The sequence below is a fragment of the Mobula birostris genome, chromosome 6 (genome assembly GCF_030028105.1).
Source record: "Mobula birostris isolate sMobBir1 chromosome 6, sMobBir1.hap1, whole genome shotgun sequence".
NCBI classification, from domain to species: domain Eukaryota; kingdom Metazoa; phylum Chordata; class Chondrichthyes; order Myliobatiformes; family Myliobatidae; genus Mobula; species Mobula birostris.
Window position 1 is genome coordinate 157767414 of NC_092375.1, and position 19825 is coordinate 157787238.

At 42.7% G+C, this 19825-nt stretch overlaps 1 protein-coding gene across 11 annotated transcripts in view; it reads right to left on the bottom strand.

The window, feature by feature from the left end:
* Positions 1–1281: 1281 nt before the first annotated feature.
* gulp1a (GULP PTB domain containing engulfment adaptor 1a) overlaps positions 1282–19825 on the bottom strand; it is a 411215-nt gene continuing 392671 nt past the window's right edge. For 9 of the 11 annotated variants that reach the window (XM_072261710.1, XM_072261709.1, XM_072261704.1 and 6 more), the window contains one exon: positions 1282–5732. In XM_072261710.1, the coding sequence (XP_072117811.1) occupies positions 5661–5732 (72 nt within the window). In that variant the 3' untranslated portion in view covers positions 1282–5660. The remainder of the gene's footprint in view (positions 5733–19825) is intronic. The other 2 variants (XR_011886433.1, XM_072261714.1) reach the window with 2 other exon arrangements.

Here is a 19825-nt window from a genome sequence, read left to right on the forward strand (position 1 = left end):
GATGACATCAAAGGTCTGCCTGAACCAAATTGCATCTCTCTCTCTCTCCAACGGTACAACAGCGATTACTTCGAACTGCACTAAACTGAACTCTGCTTCACTTAAGACTGATCATTTTAGCCCTAGACTGCGATAGAGCTTGGTTGATTCCTATTATCCTATTTCTGTGTATATGTATTATTATTGCTAACCTGTTACATTGATGTCTGTACGATTAGAGTACTGTATTACTTATGTCTTTAATAAAACTTTATTAGTTCCTAGTAATCACAGACTCCAACGAGCGTTCCATTTCTGCTGGTTTGGCAACCCAGTTACGGGGTACGTAACACGGTGCATAAAGGAGGTGTGCAGCCTGACAGTGTGTGATCATCTTAGCTGCTTTTCTTATGATTGCAGGACCCTGTTGGACATTGGCAATGTGGGAAGTTGCAGGTCCAACTCATTGGTTTAGTAGTGAATACCCAGGGGGAGGCCTCAGTCAGGTGTTCCATCAGACTGCCAGAGTCAGTGCTGCTCTCCAGTGTTTACTCAGCAGAAGACAAGCTATATTGTATTCGACTGGGGACTGCTGCAACATTCAAGGATTTGGACTGGATTTTACTGTTATCTCACATGTACCTTGTGGTGTGTATGATTGTTGGTACTGTTTTTTTGCACCTTGGTCCCAGAGTAACACTGTTTCATTTGGATGTATTCATACATGGTTGAACAACACTTACATTGAAAGATAATTAAGCTTGAACTTGAACTAAAGACTGTGTTAGTGTACCAAATTCCTCACTGGTGTCTGCTTGTGGCACAGGGTGACTAGGTTCAGTTGTGTAGCCAGAGCCAGATGTTGGTAAGGTGCCAGGCTTGCAGAGGACTGGAACGGGGCTCCAAATGCTGCTGGGTGAGGTGAAGAAAGCATTGGGCAAAAGCTCTGCTGAAAAGTACTGGAAGGCATTAACATCCATGGATTCTCACTGGACAAGAGTAAATGTTGCTAGTAATCGACAGTTTAACAGTGCATTCATATGACATGACATTCTGATTCAAATTCCACACTGCAGAACCAACATCGCCAAATCTATATTTTTAAAATATTTCTCTGTAATATCTTTACACTCAGAACTACAATATTTGGCTAACTGTATGCAATGTAACTAAACTCATTTTTGCATTTACTTTCATCAATTTCACAAATCAGATTAGAAAAATAATACATACATGACATTTGCATTCAAGAACATTTGGCAAGGAATCAAAAGATTGAGTTAGTCAATTTAAGTTGTTTGTTATCTGAAGTTTATTGGAAAATGAAGGAGACATTATAACAGGCATTACAAAGATACACTGTACTATAGATACGCCGCATTGATGCTCTTGTTATCACACTCAATTCCCTTTTGTACCGTTTCTTCAAAATTCCTTGCAGATCATTGGTATGTGTGGTTTTTGTCATCTGATCTGCCATAACCGATCTCCACAGAGTATTTTGTCTTACACCTCACTCTTTCTAATCCGGCTCTGCTTTGAAAATTGTAAGCCCTCCAGTTCTGAATTAGAATTGTTGACCCAAAATGTTCACTGGTTTCTTTTGCCATAGCTAATGCATCACTGCCTGAATTCTTCCAGCATTTCTGTTTTTGTTACTGTACTGTAGGTTTTGTCTGCCTCCATCTTCCAAAATGACGAGAGATACAACAATATGCATCCATTAGAAAAATTAACATTTTTTGGGTTCAGCACAATGTTTATGTATATTTAATATTACCAGATACTGGCGTAACACTGAAATAGTTATGAATCTAAATTATAATTTGTTGGAGATTTTTACAAAATCAAAAGTGGATTAATTCGCTAGCAGTTAATCCAATTGATGCTTAAGCTGTTACAATATCTATATGCTGAAAAATTGCGAAGTTTTAGAACAAGAAAGGAGCAAATTCATATGCATTTATATTTTACATATGTAAAATTGCCTATTTTTGGTTAAAATCTGTGTCTACACAGATATGTGAGAGATGCACTTACATTTTTAAAAAAATTATAACAAGTCACTGATAATGTAAACAGTAATACATTATGCTATCTTCACAATATAAACAGCATAGGAAAATATTGACAAATATATGGATCTTGCTGATAAGTAGGCTTTGAAGCATTTAGACATTCAATGTGACTAACCAAGAAAAAAATAGCTTGTGATACAGATACAGGTAGGATTAGGAAGACTCCATACATTTGCATATTGCAAACAAGAAAGATGGTTATATGAAATACTGGCAAAGCTTACAGTTACGTTTATTATCATTCATAAAAATACAATTCTCTAAAGGGAATGCCAGATTTAGTTGATCCATCCTCATTGTACATCTCTTCATTTTTGTATAATACTGAAGAATCAGACTTTCTACACTTAAGGATAATGTACCTTAGATCTACAATTTAAATATAACAAACACCTGGGAGGATAATAAACAACCATAATTATATGTAGAGATCAAACCAATTATTGCTTGTGCTTAATTGATCTGTGGCAGGATTTTTTTTTAAATACCAGAACGTCGAAAGGATTTGCTGTGAAAGGCTAAATGATTAATGCTTGGGGCTAAAACTGAGTTGGTAAAACTTGGAGGACAATGCAGATATGTTGGAAAGCGAGGGAATGAGTTTTCTGTATACCCAGAAATTAGTCATAGCCAGCGACATAATTGGCTTGGTTTTGCACGGGCCAGCATAGAACAGTGAACATATGACCCATTATATCTTTAGATCTAGATTTTGCATATATATGCATATATTACGTACATGCTGTTGGTTGTTGATTCTGAGGGATCTGTTTGAGGTTTGACAATGAAGTCAAAATAACTATGGAAGAATTTAAACTCATTCCAAATGTGGGCAAAACTATGACAAGGGTAACTTGTTATGCAACCGCAGTTTTTTTTTTAAAGTTAGAGCAAAGAAGAAATCAAAATCTCTGGAAACATCATTTACGTTGATCTAAACTACAGTAATGTAAAATGTCCAAAACTGTAGGGATACCAGTTTCAAAGAAGCAAATGAGTAGGCTGATACGGGGATACTGATTTGAATAGAAAAGAATTTTCAAAGTAAACTAGAGAAGTTGTATAAAGAATGGCTATTAATTAGTAAAAGCGCAGATGTAACAGATCATATATTTATATGAGAGATAACTTATTTGAAGTGGCCTTGGGTTATGGCAGTGGACATAAAAGATCTGTTAGAAGCAACAGATGCATATACACAAGAATGAGTAGAATGGTCAGATGGATTTCTGTATCTTTAAGTGCTTTGTCTAAGTTAAAACTGCCTCTAAAAGAGTGAATCCAACTTAATTAATTAATTAATTGAGATCTTCGAGCCACACCGCCCAGCAATCTCCCAATTTAATCCTGACTTAATCATAGTTGGTTAGGTGGACAAAGAATTTACATCTATATAATAGCAATATACCCAAACAACATCTAATTACAATGACCAATTAACCTACCAAGTGGTGCATCTTTGGGAGGAAACCGGAGCACCCAGAGGACACCAATGCCGTCACTTGCAGACCTGGCTAATACTAAGTAGTTGAATTTATGTGCTGATGATCTACTTTCTTGCCAAAAGTTCTAATAATAACCTAATTCAGAGCTGAATCAGAGTCACTGGTGAAATAGGACCTTGTGCTTTCCACAAACAGAACAGGAGTCTACGCAACGCCTTGTAGCTTTCCTGCTCAGAGAAAATAGCAAGAAAATGTCCCTACCAATACCTTCTATTGCTCAATCACCTGGTCTCACCTTCCAACCAGCTACCACTTCCTACAGATTTTAAGCCAGGGACCAATGAGGTCTGTGTGAGTGAGGCTTAGAAGTTAAAAGTGTTCAGGCCTTATTTATGCTGTCTGCTTTTCCATGCATCCATGATCGATGACCAGGATTAAAATAAAGGTTTTAGCTTCACAAACAAAATATCACAAAGGGCAAATAATCAGTCTGGTAAGACATTCAAACAAGAAAAATAAATCTTATAAACACTAGTAAAGTTGGTTAGATGGATAAAGAATTTACATCTATACACATTCCTTCATCCGAAATTCTGAAATCCAAAAAGCTCCAAAAACCAAAGTTTTTTTCGCCAACAGCTGACGTCACTCAGGAGTGAAGTGGCAGCACTAGCAGAGGCCGCCAGACGTCAGTTGTGGCTCAGCGCTCGTACTGGTTACACGTGTATTTGCTGTTCGCTGCTATTTTGTGTTCACTGTTGACTTTGTGCTTAATTTCACTGTGAAAATGTCAAAAAGAGCTGCAGATACCCCTATGGGTAACACTGAGAAAAAGAGAAGGAAGCATCTGTCATTATCAACCACGCAGACAGGGGAGTTATTGCAGAAGCTTGATCGTGGTGTCTCCGTGCGGCATCTGACTGAAGAATATAGTGTTGGAACTACCGCTGTATATGATTTAAATAAACATAAAGACAAGTTACTGATGTTTTATGGTGACAGTGACATTCTACATTTATCCCAATGTCATTTACCATGTGTTTGATTCGGTTCGTTTGAAGCTGTATATTTTTATGTATTATTGAATGTTTTGTTGGAAATAAATTTTTTTCTTGTCATTATTCTGTAAACAATACAGTATAACAACTACTTACATAGCATTTACATTGTATTAGGTATTATAAGTAATCTAGAGATAATTTAAAGTATACAAGAGGTTGTGCATAGGTTTGGTGTGCCACTGGGTCCTAAAGTCCACCACACTGAGAGAGGTTAAATAAGGGACTTGAGCATATGTGTTTTTTGGTATCATTGGGGGGGGGGGGGTCTGAAATCCATAAAATTCTGAATTCCGAAAAATGTAACTGGCCCCAAGGATTTCGGATAAGGAATTGTGGACCTGTAACAGCAATATACCCAAACAACATCTAATTTGAATATTTAGAATAGAATTTAGTCTTAGCAGTAAAATTTAGACAGCATATAATCCAGTTATTACATCTTCCTCCTAGGTGAAATAATGAAGTAATTACAAAGAAGTTTCTTTGTATCAAATTACTTGTACTATTTTTAACACACTACTGAAAAATAAACATATAAAAATACACTCTTCTAAGACTGGGTAAACATAATAGTACAAAGGGAATATACAAGGTTTTTACAATGTGCAGGTTATTCTTCCCAATAAAAAATGAGTCTTGTGGTACTCTTAGGCATCCATCCCTCTCATTGCTGCAAGAAATATATTTGAAGTTTAAGCATGTTAGTTATCATTAAATGCAGTTTAAAAAATAAAGTGAAATCCTTATGTAAAAACAATAGATGAAACAAATTAAGTTCATCTACTCATTGAAAAAAACCCTTTGCAATCAGGATCCTCAAGGTTCACTGGTGTTTCTAATTTTAATCTTTTTGTTAAAGAGTGGAATTAAAAGCAGAGAGGCAGCTGCATAGAACACATTGTGTGTTAACATTAATTGTCAGCAACATTCCTGTGCTATTTTTCCACAACTTAAAAGAGAAAGAACATAAGAGGAATTAAATTCTAATCTGCATATGGAAGGATTTATCGAACAGTATGGAAAACAAAATGCATTTTGGCACTTCACTGGCACTCTGTGTCTTCAATCCAAATGTGCAAATATTTAGTTCCTTCATGTCAGCATCTGCTGTCCAGAGGATCAAGAGAGAACACAGTGCCTTCTAGAGTTAGTCCCATTTTGAACCCCTCCTAGAAAGTGGAAAAGAAGAGGTTAAAATTACAGCAATTATAGCTGTGCTTTTAACAGCCTGTTAGATTCAAAATCAAGAACTCAATTTTGTACAATGATTCGAAGTTTAAATTTGAAATCTACCTTATCAATACAATAAGCTGTGGACTATTCAACTTCAAGCAACAGTATAATGATTGTAAGATGATAACAATTTAAACTAAATGTCATTAGCAAAAAAAAAGAAACTACTCACATATTTAGAACATCAATTATTTTAGCCACAAGTACAGCAGACTTTTACACATAATAAATGTAATAATATAATTCAAGTGAAAAGTTAGCATCTTGAAACCTTGGGCCAAATTATATTGGTCCTATTTCACACCTCACATTCATTACTTGCAGAGAGCCCACAATTCAAAAAGTTGAAAGTAGATTTATTATCAATGTATATATATGTCACCATATACAACCTTGGGATTCAATTTCTTGTGGGTACAGTATATTCAAATCCATAATAGAATGAACACCATAATAGAATCAATGAAAGACCACATCAAATTAGGCATTTAAAACATTGTGCAAAAAAAATAAACTGTGCAAATACAAAAAGAAAGAAATAATCATTTCTTATGCACTTAATGGCAGTGTGGCTCCCAACATCTAACCATTACAACTGTTGTGCAGCCCACAGTGGCAGGACTAGGCTGCAGGTTGCAGAATCCAAGGTACATATGAACTGTCTTAATTCCAGATTTAGAGGCAGGTGAAAACATTTTAATGGAAATTAATTAAAAGTTGAATATTAACATAAGAGATTCAGGGAATGATGCAATGCTAGTGAAGGTCAGTAATGTTGTTCAAATGAAAGGATACTTCAGTTATGTGAATTCAACTGGCCCCTTGTTCATTATGGAATCAGCTCTAGCTGTGGAGTAGAGCAAATGCACTACCATTCAACTTCGCAAGGGCAGTATGGAAGCAGAAAGCCCAGAATGTGCTGACATGTATACTATGAATATAATATGCAAAATGGCCACCTTAAAATGAATTTTATTTATGGCTTGTAGGAAATGTGAAACTTCTGGATTTATATAAAGTATAACCAGGGTCTATGTGTCAGAATCTGTTAAATATGAAAACATGAAAACTAGCTCCTCATTTATATATGTTTCTGAACATGAACATGAGTAAATTGCTTGTTTCTTTTGTTATGGGTGGCCAAATTCCAAGAATCATTGTGATTTTTATAACTTGGTTTGTTTTGTTATCTTACTTCAAGACTCTCAAAATCCTACATCAATATTTTTTAAAAATATGAATTAACTACCCTTCTTTTCCCTTTTTACAATTGTTTAAAATCAAATTTGATCATTTTAACTGAGATACAAGAGATGGAAAATGCCAGAATCTGGTGCAACAAGCTGGAGAAACTCAGCAGGTTGAGCAGCATCTGTGGGGTGAAAGGAACCGTCGATACTTTGGGTCAGATTCTTGCATCAGAACTGAGAGTGGAAAGGGGCGATAGGCATCTACCGACCCAGACACCCCCTTCAGGGATGAGGCGAAGATGTACATACATTTACTTCTCTTCTGCATTCAGTGCTCCTGGTGTGGCCACCCTTATGCTAACAATACCAAGCACAGATTAGGTGACCAGTTTGTAGAACATGTGCTCTGCAATGGCCTCAGCCTCCAGCTGCAGGCCTTTTTCAATTCCCCCTCCCATTCCCACATCCATCCCCTGTCCATCCTCAGCCTCCAGCTGCAGGCCTTTTTCAATTCCCCTTCCCATCCCCTGTCCATCCTCAGCCTCCAGCTGCAGGCCTTTCTCAATCCCCCTCCCATTCCCACATCCATCCCCTGTCCATCCTCAGCCTCCAGCTGCAGGCCTTTCTCAATTCCCCTCCCATTCCCACATCCATCCCCTGTCCATCCTCAGCCTCCAGCTGCAGGCCTTTCTCAATCCCCCTCCCATTCCCACATCCATCCCCTGTCCATCCTCAGCCTCCAGCTGCAGGCCTTTTTCAATTCCCCCTCCCATTCCCACATCCATACTCAGCCTCCAGCTGCAGGCCTTTTTCAATTCCCCCTCCCATTCCCACATCCATCCCCTGTCCATCCTCAGCCTCCAGCTGCAGGCCTTTTTCAATTCCCCCTCCCATTCCCACATCCATCCCCTGTCCATCCTCAGCCTCCAGCTGCAGGCCTTTTTCAATTCCCCCTCCCATTCCCACATCCATCCCCTGTCCATCCTCAGCCTCCAGCTGCAGGCCTTTTTCAATTCCCCCTCCCATTCCCACATCCATCCCCTGTCCATCCTCAGCCTCCAGCTGCAGGCCTTTTTCAATTCCCCCTCCCATTCCCACATCCATCCCCTGTCCATCCTCAGCCTCCAGCTGCAGGCCTTTTTCAATTCCCCCTCCCATTCCCACATCCATCCCCTGTCCATCCTCAGCCTCCAGCTGCAGGCCTTTTTCAATTCCCCCTCCCATTCCCACATCCATCCCCTGTCCATCCTCAGCCTCCAGCTGCAGGCCTTTTTCAATTCCCCCTCCCATTCCCACATCCATCCTCAGCCTCCAGCTGCAGGCCTTTTTCAATTCCCCCTCCCATTCCCACATCCAACCCCTGTCCATCCTCAGCCTCCAGCTGCAGGCCTTTTTCAATTCCCCCTCCCATTCCCACATCCATCCTCAGCCTCCAGCTGCAGGCCTTTTTCAATTCCCCCTCCCATTCCCACATCCATCCCCTGTCCATCCTCAGCCTCCAGCTGCAGGCCTTTTTCAATTCCCCCTCCCATTCCCACATCCATCCCCTGTCCATCCTCAGCCTCCAGCTGCAGGCCTTTTTCAATTCCCCCTCCCATTCCCACATCCATCCCCTGTCCATCCTCAGCCTCCAGCTGCAGGCCTTTTTCAATTCCCCCTCCCATTCCCACATCCATCCTCAGCCTCCAGCTGCAGGCCTTTTTCAATTCCCCCTCCCATTCCCACATCCATCCTCTGTCCATCCTCAGCCTCCAGCTGCAGGCCTTTTTCAATTCCCCCTCCCATTCCCACATCTATCCTCAGCCTCCAGCTGCAGGCCTTTTTCAATTCCCCCTCCCATTCCCACATCCATCCTCTGTCCATCCTCAGCCTCCAGCTGCAGGCCTTTTTCAATTCCCCCTCCCATTCCCACATCCATCCTCAGCCTTCTCCACTGCCAAGGTGAGACCCAACACAAACCAGAGGAACACCTCAATTTGCACTTGGGTAGTATACAATGCAAAGATATAAACATCGAATTTTCCAATTTCATGTAACCTTCAGCCCCAGTGCCCCCAGCTTCTGGCTCTCTCTCCTCTCTCCTTCTGCCCCTTCTCCAGTCCCCTTACTTTTGTCACCTTTCCGACAGTCCTCTCCAGCTCCATGCCCACTTTTTTTTGTCCCCTTGCTAGTTCCAGCCACCCACTACCCATGCATTTCATCCACCAGCTCACCTCCTCCCCTCCCTCACCTGGTCCTGGTACCATCTACATTTCACCTTTCCCAATAATAGTTCCCATTATGAACTTTCTTACTTATCAGGTTCCAGCACTGATTGCCTTTGCTCATCAAGCTCCAGCAGCTGTCTCCACTTTCATCCTCCCCCCACCACTTCCGAGTTCCATGTTCCTCTTGTTTTTGCTTGTGTCCCTCTATCATACTCCTGTCTCTATCTCCCAAATCCACCCCTCCCCTTCCAAGCCTAGTAGCCTAGTTCTATCTGAGCATCACCCAACCCCACCCCTGTCCCTCAGTTCATCAAATGCTTCTGTTTCACCATTCTCCTCTCTGCTCCTTACTGGCTATCTTAACTCTCCAATCAGTTCTGATGCAGGGGTTTGATCCAAAATGTGGAGAGTTCCTTTCTCCTTAGAGATGCTGCTTTTCCTGTTGAGTTCCTTCAGCTGATGGTCTGTGGACCATTATAATTGATTCTGTTCACAATGAGGAACAAGATACACAAGGGATGATACTTCTGCAAGATTTCATTATTAAAAACATCAATAAATTGTGAACGCAGACTGCCCTCGACTCCCACATCAATTTCTTCAGCAGTTGAACGGGGCATGACTGCGCAAGCGCGTGCAAGTCAGACCGTGAGGCAGCAGGAGTGTTTAAAAGCGAGAAGATTAACAGAGCGGGCGATGTTGTAGTGGGTGACGGAGTAGAGGCAGACAGAGTAGAAAGCCTTCGGCTCCTGAGAGCAGAGGCTGAGGAAGAGTTTAACTCCAAGTGAGGTAAGGCTGGGTAAGTTCCTTTAATAAATCTAATTACCTTAAGAGTAGGTAATGGAGGCACCAGTTAGGGCAGTTGAGTGCTCCGTTTGCAGTATGTGGGAAGTCAGGGCGAGCACAATCGTCCCTGATGACTACACCTGTAAAAGGTGCATCTAGCTGACGAACTGAGTTACGGAACTGGAGCTGGAGCTGGATGAACTTCAGATCGTTCCGGAGGCAGAGGCAGAAATAAACAGGAGTTACAGGGAGACAGTCACCCCTCAGAGTCAGGAGATAGGTAGCTGGATGACTGTCAGGAGAGGAAAGGGGAGTAGACAGAATGAGCAGAGCACCCCTGCGACCTTTCCCACCAATAATAAGTACATTGCTTTGGATACCGTTGGTGGGGATGACCTACCAGGGACAAGTTGCAGTGGTTGTGTCTCTGGCACCAAGACGGGACCCTCAGCTCAGAAGGGAAGGAGGGAAAAGAGGAGAGCAGTAGTGATAGGGGATTCGATAGTAAGAGGGACAGATAAGAGGTTCTGTGGAAGAGATTGAGAATCCCGTAAGGTCTGTTGCCTCTCTGGTGCCAAGATCTGCAATATCTCAGATCGAGTTCTCAGTAATCTCAAGAGGGAGGGTGAGCAGCTGGATGTCGTGGTCCATGTAGGGACAAATGACGTGGGTAGGAAGAGTGAGGAGGCCCTGAAAGGTGAGTTTAGGGAGTTATGCTCCAAGTTAAAGGATAGGACCTTCAGGATAGCAACCTCAGGACTGCTACCAGTGCCATGTGCAGGCGGGTTTAGAAATAGTAAGATAGCGCAGATCAACACGTGGCTGAAGACATGGTGCAGGAGAGAGGGCTTCAGATTTATAGATAATTGGGCAGTTTTCCAGGGAAGGCGGGACCTGTTCCGGCGGGACGGTTTACACTTGAACTAGAGGGGAACAAATATTCTTGCAGATAGGTTTGCTAGAGAGGCTGCAGTGGATTTAAACTAGATACAAGTAGGGAGGGGAACCAGTGTAGGAACAGGTGTAGGGGAGAAGGAAGAAAAAGAAAATAGTAAAGTTGTTTGCACCATTAGTGATAAACAGAGAGTTAGGGGTGGAAAATTTCTTAAATGCATTTATTTTAATGCTAGGAGCATTATAAGAAAGGTGGATGAGCTTAAAACATGGATTGATAGCTGGAAGTATGATGTGGTAGCTATTAGTGAAACATGGTTACAAGAGGGGTGTGATTGGCAACTAAATTTCCTGGATTTCATTGCTTCAGGTGTGATAGAATCGGAGGGACAAGAGGGGGAGGTGTTGCATTGCTTGTCAGAGGAAATATTACAGCGGTGCTCTGGCAGGATAGATTAGAGGGCTCGTCTAGGGAGGCTATTTGGGTGGAATTGAGGAATGGGAAAGGTGTAGTAACACTTATAGGGGTGTATTATAGACCACCAAATGGTGGGCAAGAATTGGAGGAGCAAATTTGTAAGGAGATAGCAGATATTTGTAGTAAGTACAAGATTTTGATTTTCCAAACATAGACTGGGAGGCCCATACTGTAAAAGGGCTGGATGGTTTGGAGTTTGTAAAATGTGTGCAGGATAGTTTTTTGCAGCAATACATAGAGATACCAACTAGAGAAGGGGCAGTGTTGGATCTCCTGTTAGGGAATGAGATAGGTCAGGTGACAGAGGTATGTGTTGGGGAGCACTTTGGGTCCAGTGATCACAATGCCATTAGTTTCAATATAATTATGGAGAAGGATAGGTCTGGACCCAGGGTTGAGATTTTTGATTGGAGAAAGGCTAACTTTAAGGAGATGCGAAAGGATTTAGAAGGATTGGATTAGGACAATTTCTTTTAGGGGAAGGATATAATAGAGAAATAGAGGTCATTTAAAGGTGAACTTTTGAGGGTTCCTGTTAGGTTGAAAGGAAAGGTTAAAAGTTTGAGAGAGCAATGGTTTTAAGGGATATTGGAAACTTGGTTTGGAAAAAGAGAGATATCTACAATAAATATAGGCAGCATGGAGTAAATGAGGTGCTCAAGGAATATAAAGAATGTAAAAAGAATCTTAAGAAAGAAATTAGAAAAGCTAAAAGAAGATATGAGGTTGCTTAGGTAAGTAAGGTGAAAATAAGTTCAAAGGGTTTCTACAGTTATATTAATAGCAAAAGGATAGTGAGGGATAAAATTGGTCGTTGGAGAATCAGAGAGGACAGCTATGTTTGGAGCCAAAGGAGGTGGGGGAGATTCTGAACAATTTCTTTTCTTCGGTATTCACTAAGGAGAGGGATATTGAATTGTGTAAGGTAAGGGAAACAGGTAGGGAAGTTATGGAAACTATGATGATTAAAGAAGAGTAAGTACTGGCGCTGTTAAGGAATATAAGAGTGGATAAGTCTCCGGGTCCTGACAGGATATTCCCTAGGACCTTGAGTGAAGTTAGTGTGGAAATATTTCAAATGTCATTAGAAACAGGGATGGTGCCGGAAGATTGGCGCATTACTCATGTTGCTTATATTGTTTAAAAAGGGTTCTAAGAGTAAACCTAGCAATTATCGGTCTGTGAGTTTGACGTCAGTGGTGGGTAAATTGATGGAAAGTATTCTTAGAGATGGTATATATAATTATCTGATAATCAGGGTCTGATTAGGAACAGTCAACGTGGATTTGTGCGTGGAAGGTCATGTTCGACAAATCTTATTGAATTTTTTGAAGAGGTTACTAGGAAAGTTGACGAGGGTAAAGTGGTGGATGTTGCCTATATGGACTTAGAACATAGAACATAGAATAGTACAGCACAGTACAGGCCCTTCGGCCCACAATGTTGTGCCGACCCTCAAACCCTGCCTCCCATATAAGCCCCCGCCTTAAATTCCTCCATATACCTGTCTAGTAGTCTCTTAAACTTCATTAGTGTATCTGCCTCCACCACTGACTCAGGCAGTGCATTCCACGCACCAACCACTCTCTGAGTAAAAAACCTTCCTCTAATATCGCCCTTGAACTTCCCACTCCTTACCTTAAAGCCATGTCCTCTTGTATTGAGCAGTGGTACCCTGGGGAAGAGGCGCTGGCTATCCACTCTATCTATTCCTCTTATTATCTTGTACACCTCTATCATGTCTCCTCTCATCCTCCTTATCTCCAAAGAATAAAGCCCTAGCTCCCTTAATCTCTGATCATAATGCATACTTTCTAAACCAGGCAGCATCCTGGTAAATCTCCTCTGTACCCTTTCCAATGCTTCCACATCCTTCCTATAGTGAGGTGACCAGAACTGGACACAGTACTCCAAGAGTGGCCTAACCAGAGTGTTATAGAGCGGCATCATTACATCGCAACTCTTAAACTCTATCCCTCGACACCCCATAAGCTTTCTTAACTACCCTATCCACCTGTGAGGCAACTTTCAGGGATCTGTGGACATGTACCCTGAGATCCCTCTGCTCCTCCACACTACCAAGTATCCTGCCATTTACTTTGTACTCTGCCTTGGAGTTTGTCCTTCCAAAGTGTACCACCTCACACTTCTCCAGGTTGAACTCCATCTGCCACTTCTCAGCCCACTTCTGCATCCTATCGATGTCTCTCTGCAATCTTTGACAATCCTCTACACTATCTAGAACACCACCAACCTTTGTGTCGTCTGCAAACTTGCCAACCCACCCTTCTACCCCCACATCCAGGTCGTTAATAAAAATCATGAAAAGTAGAGGTCCCAGAACCGATCCTTGTGGGACACCACTAGTCACAATCCTCCAATCTGAATGTACTCCCTCCACCACGACCCTCTGCCTTCTGCAGGCAAGCCAATTCTGAATCCACCAGGCCAAACTTCCCTGGATCCCATGCCTTCTAACTTTCTGAATAAGCCTACCATGTGGAACCTTGTCAAATGCCTTACTAAAATCCATATAGATCACATCCACTGCACTACACTCATCTATATGCCTGGTCACCTCCTCAAAGAACTCTATCAGGCTTGTTAGACACAATCTGCCCTTCACAAAGCCATGCTGACTGTCCCTGATCAGACCATGATTCTCTAAATGTCTACAGATCCTATCTCTAAGAATCTTTTCCAACAGCCTTCCCACCACAGACGTAAGGCTCAGTGGTCTATAATTACCCAGACTACCCCACTACCTTTTTTGAACAAGGGGACAACATTCGCCTCCCTCCAATCCTCCGGTACCATTCCCGTGGACAACGAGGATATAAAGATCCTAGCCAGAGGCTCAGCAAACTTTTCTCTCACCTCGTGGAGCAGCCTGGGGAATATTCCCTCAGGTCCCGGGGACTTATCTGTCTTAATGTATTTTAACAACTCCAACACCTCCTCTCCCTTAATATCAACATGCTCCAAAACATCAACCTCACTCATATTGTCCTCACCATCATCAAGTTCCCTCTCATTGGTGAATACTGAAGAGAAGTATTCATTGAGGACCTCGCTCACTTCCACAGCCTCCAGGCACATCTTCCCACCTTTATCTCTAATCGGTCCTACCTTCACTCCTGTCATCCTTTTTTTCTTCACATAATTGAAGAATGCCTTGGGGTTTTCCTTTACCCTACTCGCCAAGGCCTTCTCATGCCCCCTTCTTGCTCTTCTCAGCCCCTTCTTAAGCTCCTTTCTTGCTTCCCTATATTCCTCAATAGACCCATCTGATCCTTGCTTCCTAAACCTCATGTATGCTGCCTTCTTCCACCTGACTAGATTTTCCACCTCACTTGTCACCCATGGTTCCTTCACCCTACCATTCTTTATCTTCCTCACCGGGACAAATGTATCCCTTACATCCCGCAAGAGATCTCTGAACGTCGACCACATGTCCATAGTACACTTCCCGCAAAAACTTCATCCCAATTCACACCCGCAAGTTCTAGCCTTATAGCCTCATAATTCGCCTTTCCCCAATTAAAAATTTTCCTGTCCTCTCTGATTCTATCCTTTTCCATGATAATGCTAAAGGCCAGGGAGTGGTGGTCACTGTCCCCCAGATGCTCATCCACTGAGAGATCTGTGACCTGACCCGTTTCATTAACTAGTACTAGATCTAGTATGGCATTCCCCCTGGTCGGCCTGTCCACATACTGTGACAGGAATCCATCCTGGACACACTTAACAAACTCTGCCCCATCTAAACCATTGGAACTAATCAGGTGCCAATCAATATTAGGGAAGTTAAAGTCACCCATGATAACAACCTTGTTATTTTTGCACCTTTCCAAAATCTGCCTCCCAATCTGCTCCTCTGTATCTCTGCTGCTACCAGGGGGCCTATAGAATACCCCCAAGTAAAGTAACTGCTCCCTTCCTGTTCATGACTTCCACCCATATTGACTCAAAAGAGGATCCTGCTACATTACCCACCTTTTCTGTAGCTGTAATAGTATCCCTGACCAGTAATGCCACCCCTCCTCCCCTTTTTCCACCCTCTCTATCCCTTTTAAAGCACTGAAATCCAGGAATATTGAGAATCCATTCCTGCCCTGGTGCCAGCCAAGTCTCTGTAATGGCCACTACATCATAATTCCATGTATGTATCCAAGCTCTCAGTTCATCACCTTTGTTCCTGATGCTTCTTGCATTGAGGTACACATATTTCAGCTCTTCTACCTTACTGTCTTTACACCGTTTATTCTGCTTCTCTTTCCTCAAAGCCTCTCTGTATGTTAGATCTGGCTTTACTCCATGCACTTCTTTCACTGGTCTATCGCTCGGGGTCCCGTCCCCCTCGCAAATTAGTTTAAACCCTCCCGAACCATGCTAGCAAACCTACCTGCAAGGATATTGCTCCCCCTTGAGTTCAGGTGCAACACATCCAATCTGTACAGGTCCCACCTTCCTCATAAGAGATCCCAATGATGTAAAAATCTAAAACCCTGCTCCCTGCACCAACTCCTCAGCCACGCATTCAACTGCCATCTCCTCCAATTCTTACCATCACTGTCACGTAACACTGGCAGCTATCCTGAGAACGTCACCCTTGAGGTCCTGTTCCTCAGCCTTCTGCCTAGTTCCCGAAACTCACACTTCAGGACCTCATCCCTATGTCGTTGGTCCCAACATGTATCACGACTTCTGGTTGCTTTCCCTCTTGTACCAGGATGTCGTGCACCCGGTCAGAGACATCCTGGACCCTGGCACCCGGGAGGCAACAAACCATGCGGGTGTCCTTCTCACGTCCATAAAATCTCCTGTCTGCTCCCCTGACTATAGAGTCTCCAATGACGACAGCTCTCCTCTTCTCCGTCCCACCCTTCTGCACCACAGGGTCAGACTCGGTGCCGGAGGCCCTGCCACCGTGGCTCACACCTGGTCGGTCGTCCCCGCCAACAGTATCCAGGACGGTAAACTTATTATTCAGGGGAATGGCTACAGGGGTGCTCTGCACCACCTGTCTGCTCACTTTCACTTTCCCCCCTCTGACTGTCACCCAACGACCTGCTTCCGACAGCCTAGGTGTGACTACCTCCCTGTAGCTCTCATCTATGACTGCCTCATTCTCCCTTATAAGTCGAAGGTCATCCAGCTGCTGCTCCAGATTCCTTACACGGTCTTCCAGCTCGCCCAGCCATATGCACTTCTGGCATATGTGACTCTGTGGGAGAGCGGAGTTCCCCCAAGACCGCCACATCTCACATGAGAGGCACATCACCGTCTCAGGAGACATTGTAAAAACTAAATGCGAGCTAGCTTGTCCTCCACCTCTTCTCGAAGCCTCAGAGCTCCACTCCTTCACTGGCCCACTCAAGCTCTAGCCGCTTTCCACTGGCCGCTTGGCTTGAGCTATCCCTCTATTTAACTGTTTGAGCTTTTCAAAATGTTTGGTCACCTGACCTCGACTGCCCAATCAGCTGCTTTCTGCTGAGTCTGAGCTATTCAAATCTTGATTGTCTAATCAACGGCTTTCTGCTGATCTATTCAAATCTTGATTGACTTGATTGCACAGACCAACTACCAAAACTGCCAGAATCTCTCGAGTCAAAGCCTCAAAGCTCCACTCCTTCACTGGCCCACTCAGTAAGGCCTTTGAAAAAGGTTCCACATGGAAGGTTAGTTAGGAAGGTTCAATTGTTAGATATTAATATTGAAGTAGTAAAATGGATTCAGCAGTGGCTGGATAGGAGACTCCAGAGAGTAGTGGTGGATAACTGTTTGTCAGATTGGAGGCTGGTGACTAGTGGTGTGCCTCAGGGATCTGTACTGGGTCCAGTGTTGTTTGTCGTATACATTAATGATCTGGATGATGGAGTGGTAAATTGGATGAATAAGTATGCAGATGATACAAAGATAGGTGGAGTTGTGGATAATGAAGTAGGTTTTCAAAGCTCACAGAGAGATTTAGGCCAGTTAGAAGAGTGGGCTGAAAGATGGCAGATGGTGTTTAATGCTGATAAATGTGAGGTGCTACATTTTGGTAGGACTAATCAAAATAGGACATACATGGTAAAGAGTAGGGCATTGAAGAATGCAGTAGAACAGAGGGATCTAGGAATAATGGTGCATAGTTTCCTGAAGGTGGAATCTCATGTGAATAGGGTGATGAAGAAAGCTTTTGGTATGTTGGCCTTTATAAATCAGAGCATTGAGTATAGGAGTTGGGATGTAATGTTGAAATTGTATAAGGCATTGGTAAGGCCAAATTTGGAGTATTGTGTACAGTTCTGGTCACCGAATTATAGGAAGGATGTCAACAAAATAGAGAGAGTACAGAGAAGATTTACTAGAATGTTACCTGGGTTTCATCACCTAAGTTGCAGAGAAAGGTTGAACAAGTTTTTTTTATTCTTTGGAGCATAGAAGATTGATGGGGGACTTGATAGTGGTATTTAAAATTATGAGGGGGATAGATAGAGTTGACGTGGATAGGCTTTGTCCATTGAGAGTAGGGGAGATTCAAACAAGAGGACATGAGTTGAGAGTTAAAGGGCAAAAGTTTAGGGGTACCATGAGGGGGAACTTCTTTACTCAGAGAGTGGTAGCTGTGTGGAACGAGCTTCCAGCAGAAGTGGTTGAGGCAGGTTCGATATTGTCATTTAAAGTTAAATTGGATAGCTATATGGACAGGAAAGGAATAGAGGGTTATGGGCTGAGTGCAGGTCAGTGAGAGTAAGAGTTTAGCTCAGACTAGAAGGGCCGAGGTGGCCTGTTTCCGTACTGTAATTGTTATATGGTTTGCAATAATTTGTGTTGGAAGATCACATCATCCACAAAATTGGCTGAGATGCCAAAAATTAGTAACTTAGAATTGAGCTTCTACTTCAGTTTTGTATCATATCCAAAACAATTAGGAAAGCCATATGTACTCCATTTGGTCCTAAAGTGCACATGAATATGAGAATGCGATTGCCCTGCATTCAATATAAATGCCAGAGTCAAACAAGGGATCAGAATTTTAAGTGGTATAGAATACGAAACGTTGAAGTGCACAGAGATCTGGGGATCCTAATGTATGAAGCAGAAAGGGTCGACATCCAGGTACAGTAACTACAGACTATCCCTGGATTACAGACAACCAAACTATCAACAGCTCTACAAATGAACAAGCTTCTACCGTTTAATTAAATTGAAAAGCCGCATATACATTATGTTCATATCGATTTGTTCCTACTAACAGCAGAACTAGTTTCCTAGCTTTCTGAACTTTCAGTGGCTGTCATTTCTTGTCAGAGTTATGTGCAATTGATGCCATTGTAATTCTGTAGCTTGTGTATTTTCAGACTAACTGGCAGCAAACACAGGTTACCTGGGGATGGTCTGTGATCAGACAGGCTGAAGAGAAGTTGAGCTTTGCTGCACCTTCACAGGGCACTAGTGAGACCCTCCTAGAATACAGCTTTGCCTCCCTATTCACGGAAGGAAGTACTTACATTGGAAGCAATAAAAGGAAGCTCATGAGGTTGAATTTTGTTCGGAAGGGTCGATGTATAAGGAGAGGTTGGGCCTAAGCTAACTGGATTTTAGATGAATAAGAGGAACTGCAAGGTAAACAGGAGATGTGTCAAGATGTTTCTCTAGCAATGCAAGACATAAAAATTGACAATATTATTGCACCCTGGTGGCAGGTTGTATGATTAGCTATTTAGCCGAGATGTGGTTGGTGGAGGAGGTGGCAGGACTCCCCAACAAATAAGCACTGTGAAATGAGACAAACAAGAAGTGACCTGGAACTCCACGAGACCAGAAACCATCACTGGGAAGTTTCACTCAGGTGAAGAGAAAAGGATAATGCAGCAGAGCCAGCTGAATAGGTGTTCTCGGTGAAGTTCACACTAACATTACCCATGGCACTGTAGGGAATGGACTGGTTAAAATGCTTCAAGAGTTCGTCTTTGATTGGAGGAAAAGAGTCCCCAGTTAGCTTCGTGCTCCACGATGTCCTGGAACACTGAATGTTCTTGCAGAGGAATGTGATACACGTGAACGTAAGAAAGAGAAGGAGCAGACTATTCAGTCCACAGTGCCTGTTCTGCCATTCAATATGGCACTGTCTAATCTTTAACCTCAGCACTGTCTTTCTACATTAACCCTCATATCACTTCATATCTAAAACTCCATCAGTTTTTCTTGAGTACTTCATTCCTTAAGGTTGTCGTAGTCCTGGGGGAAGGAGGGGTGGTGGGGATAAGCTCCCACTACCTATTAAATGCTCCCAGTGATGTGCATCTCGAATAGCCTCAAACAACCATGTCCAGTTCTTGGCCTTCATGTGTGGCTTTACTACTAAGCCTGATGGGACTGTTTCTAATGATAGGAGAAGGGACAAAGGTGGGTTACTGGCACTTTCGAACCTGCTGCTTTGGGTAGATGGGGCTCATTAGCAGTGGCTGACAGCTCATCTAGGA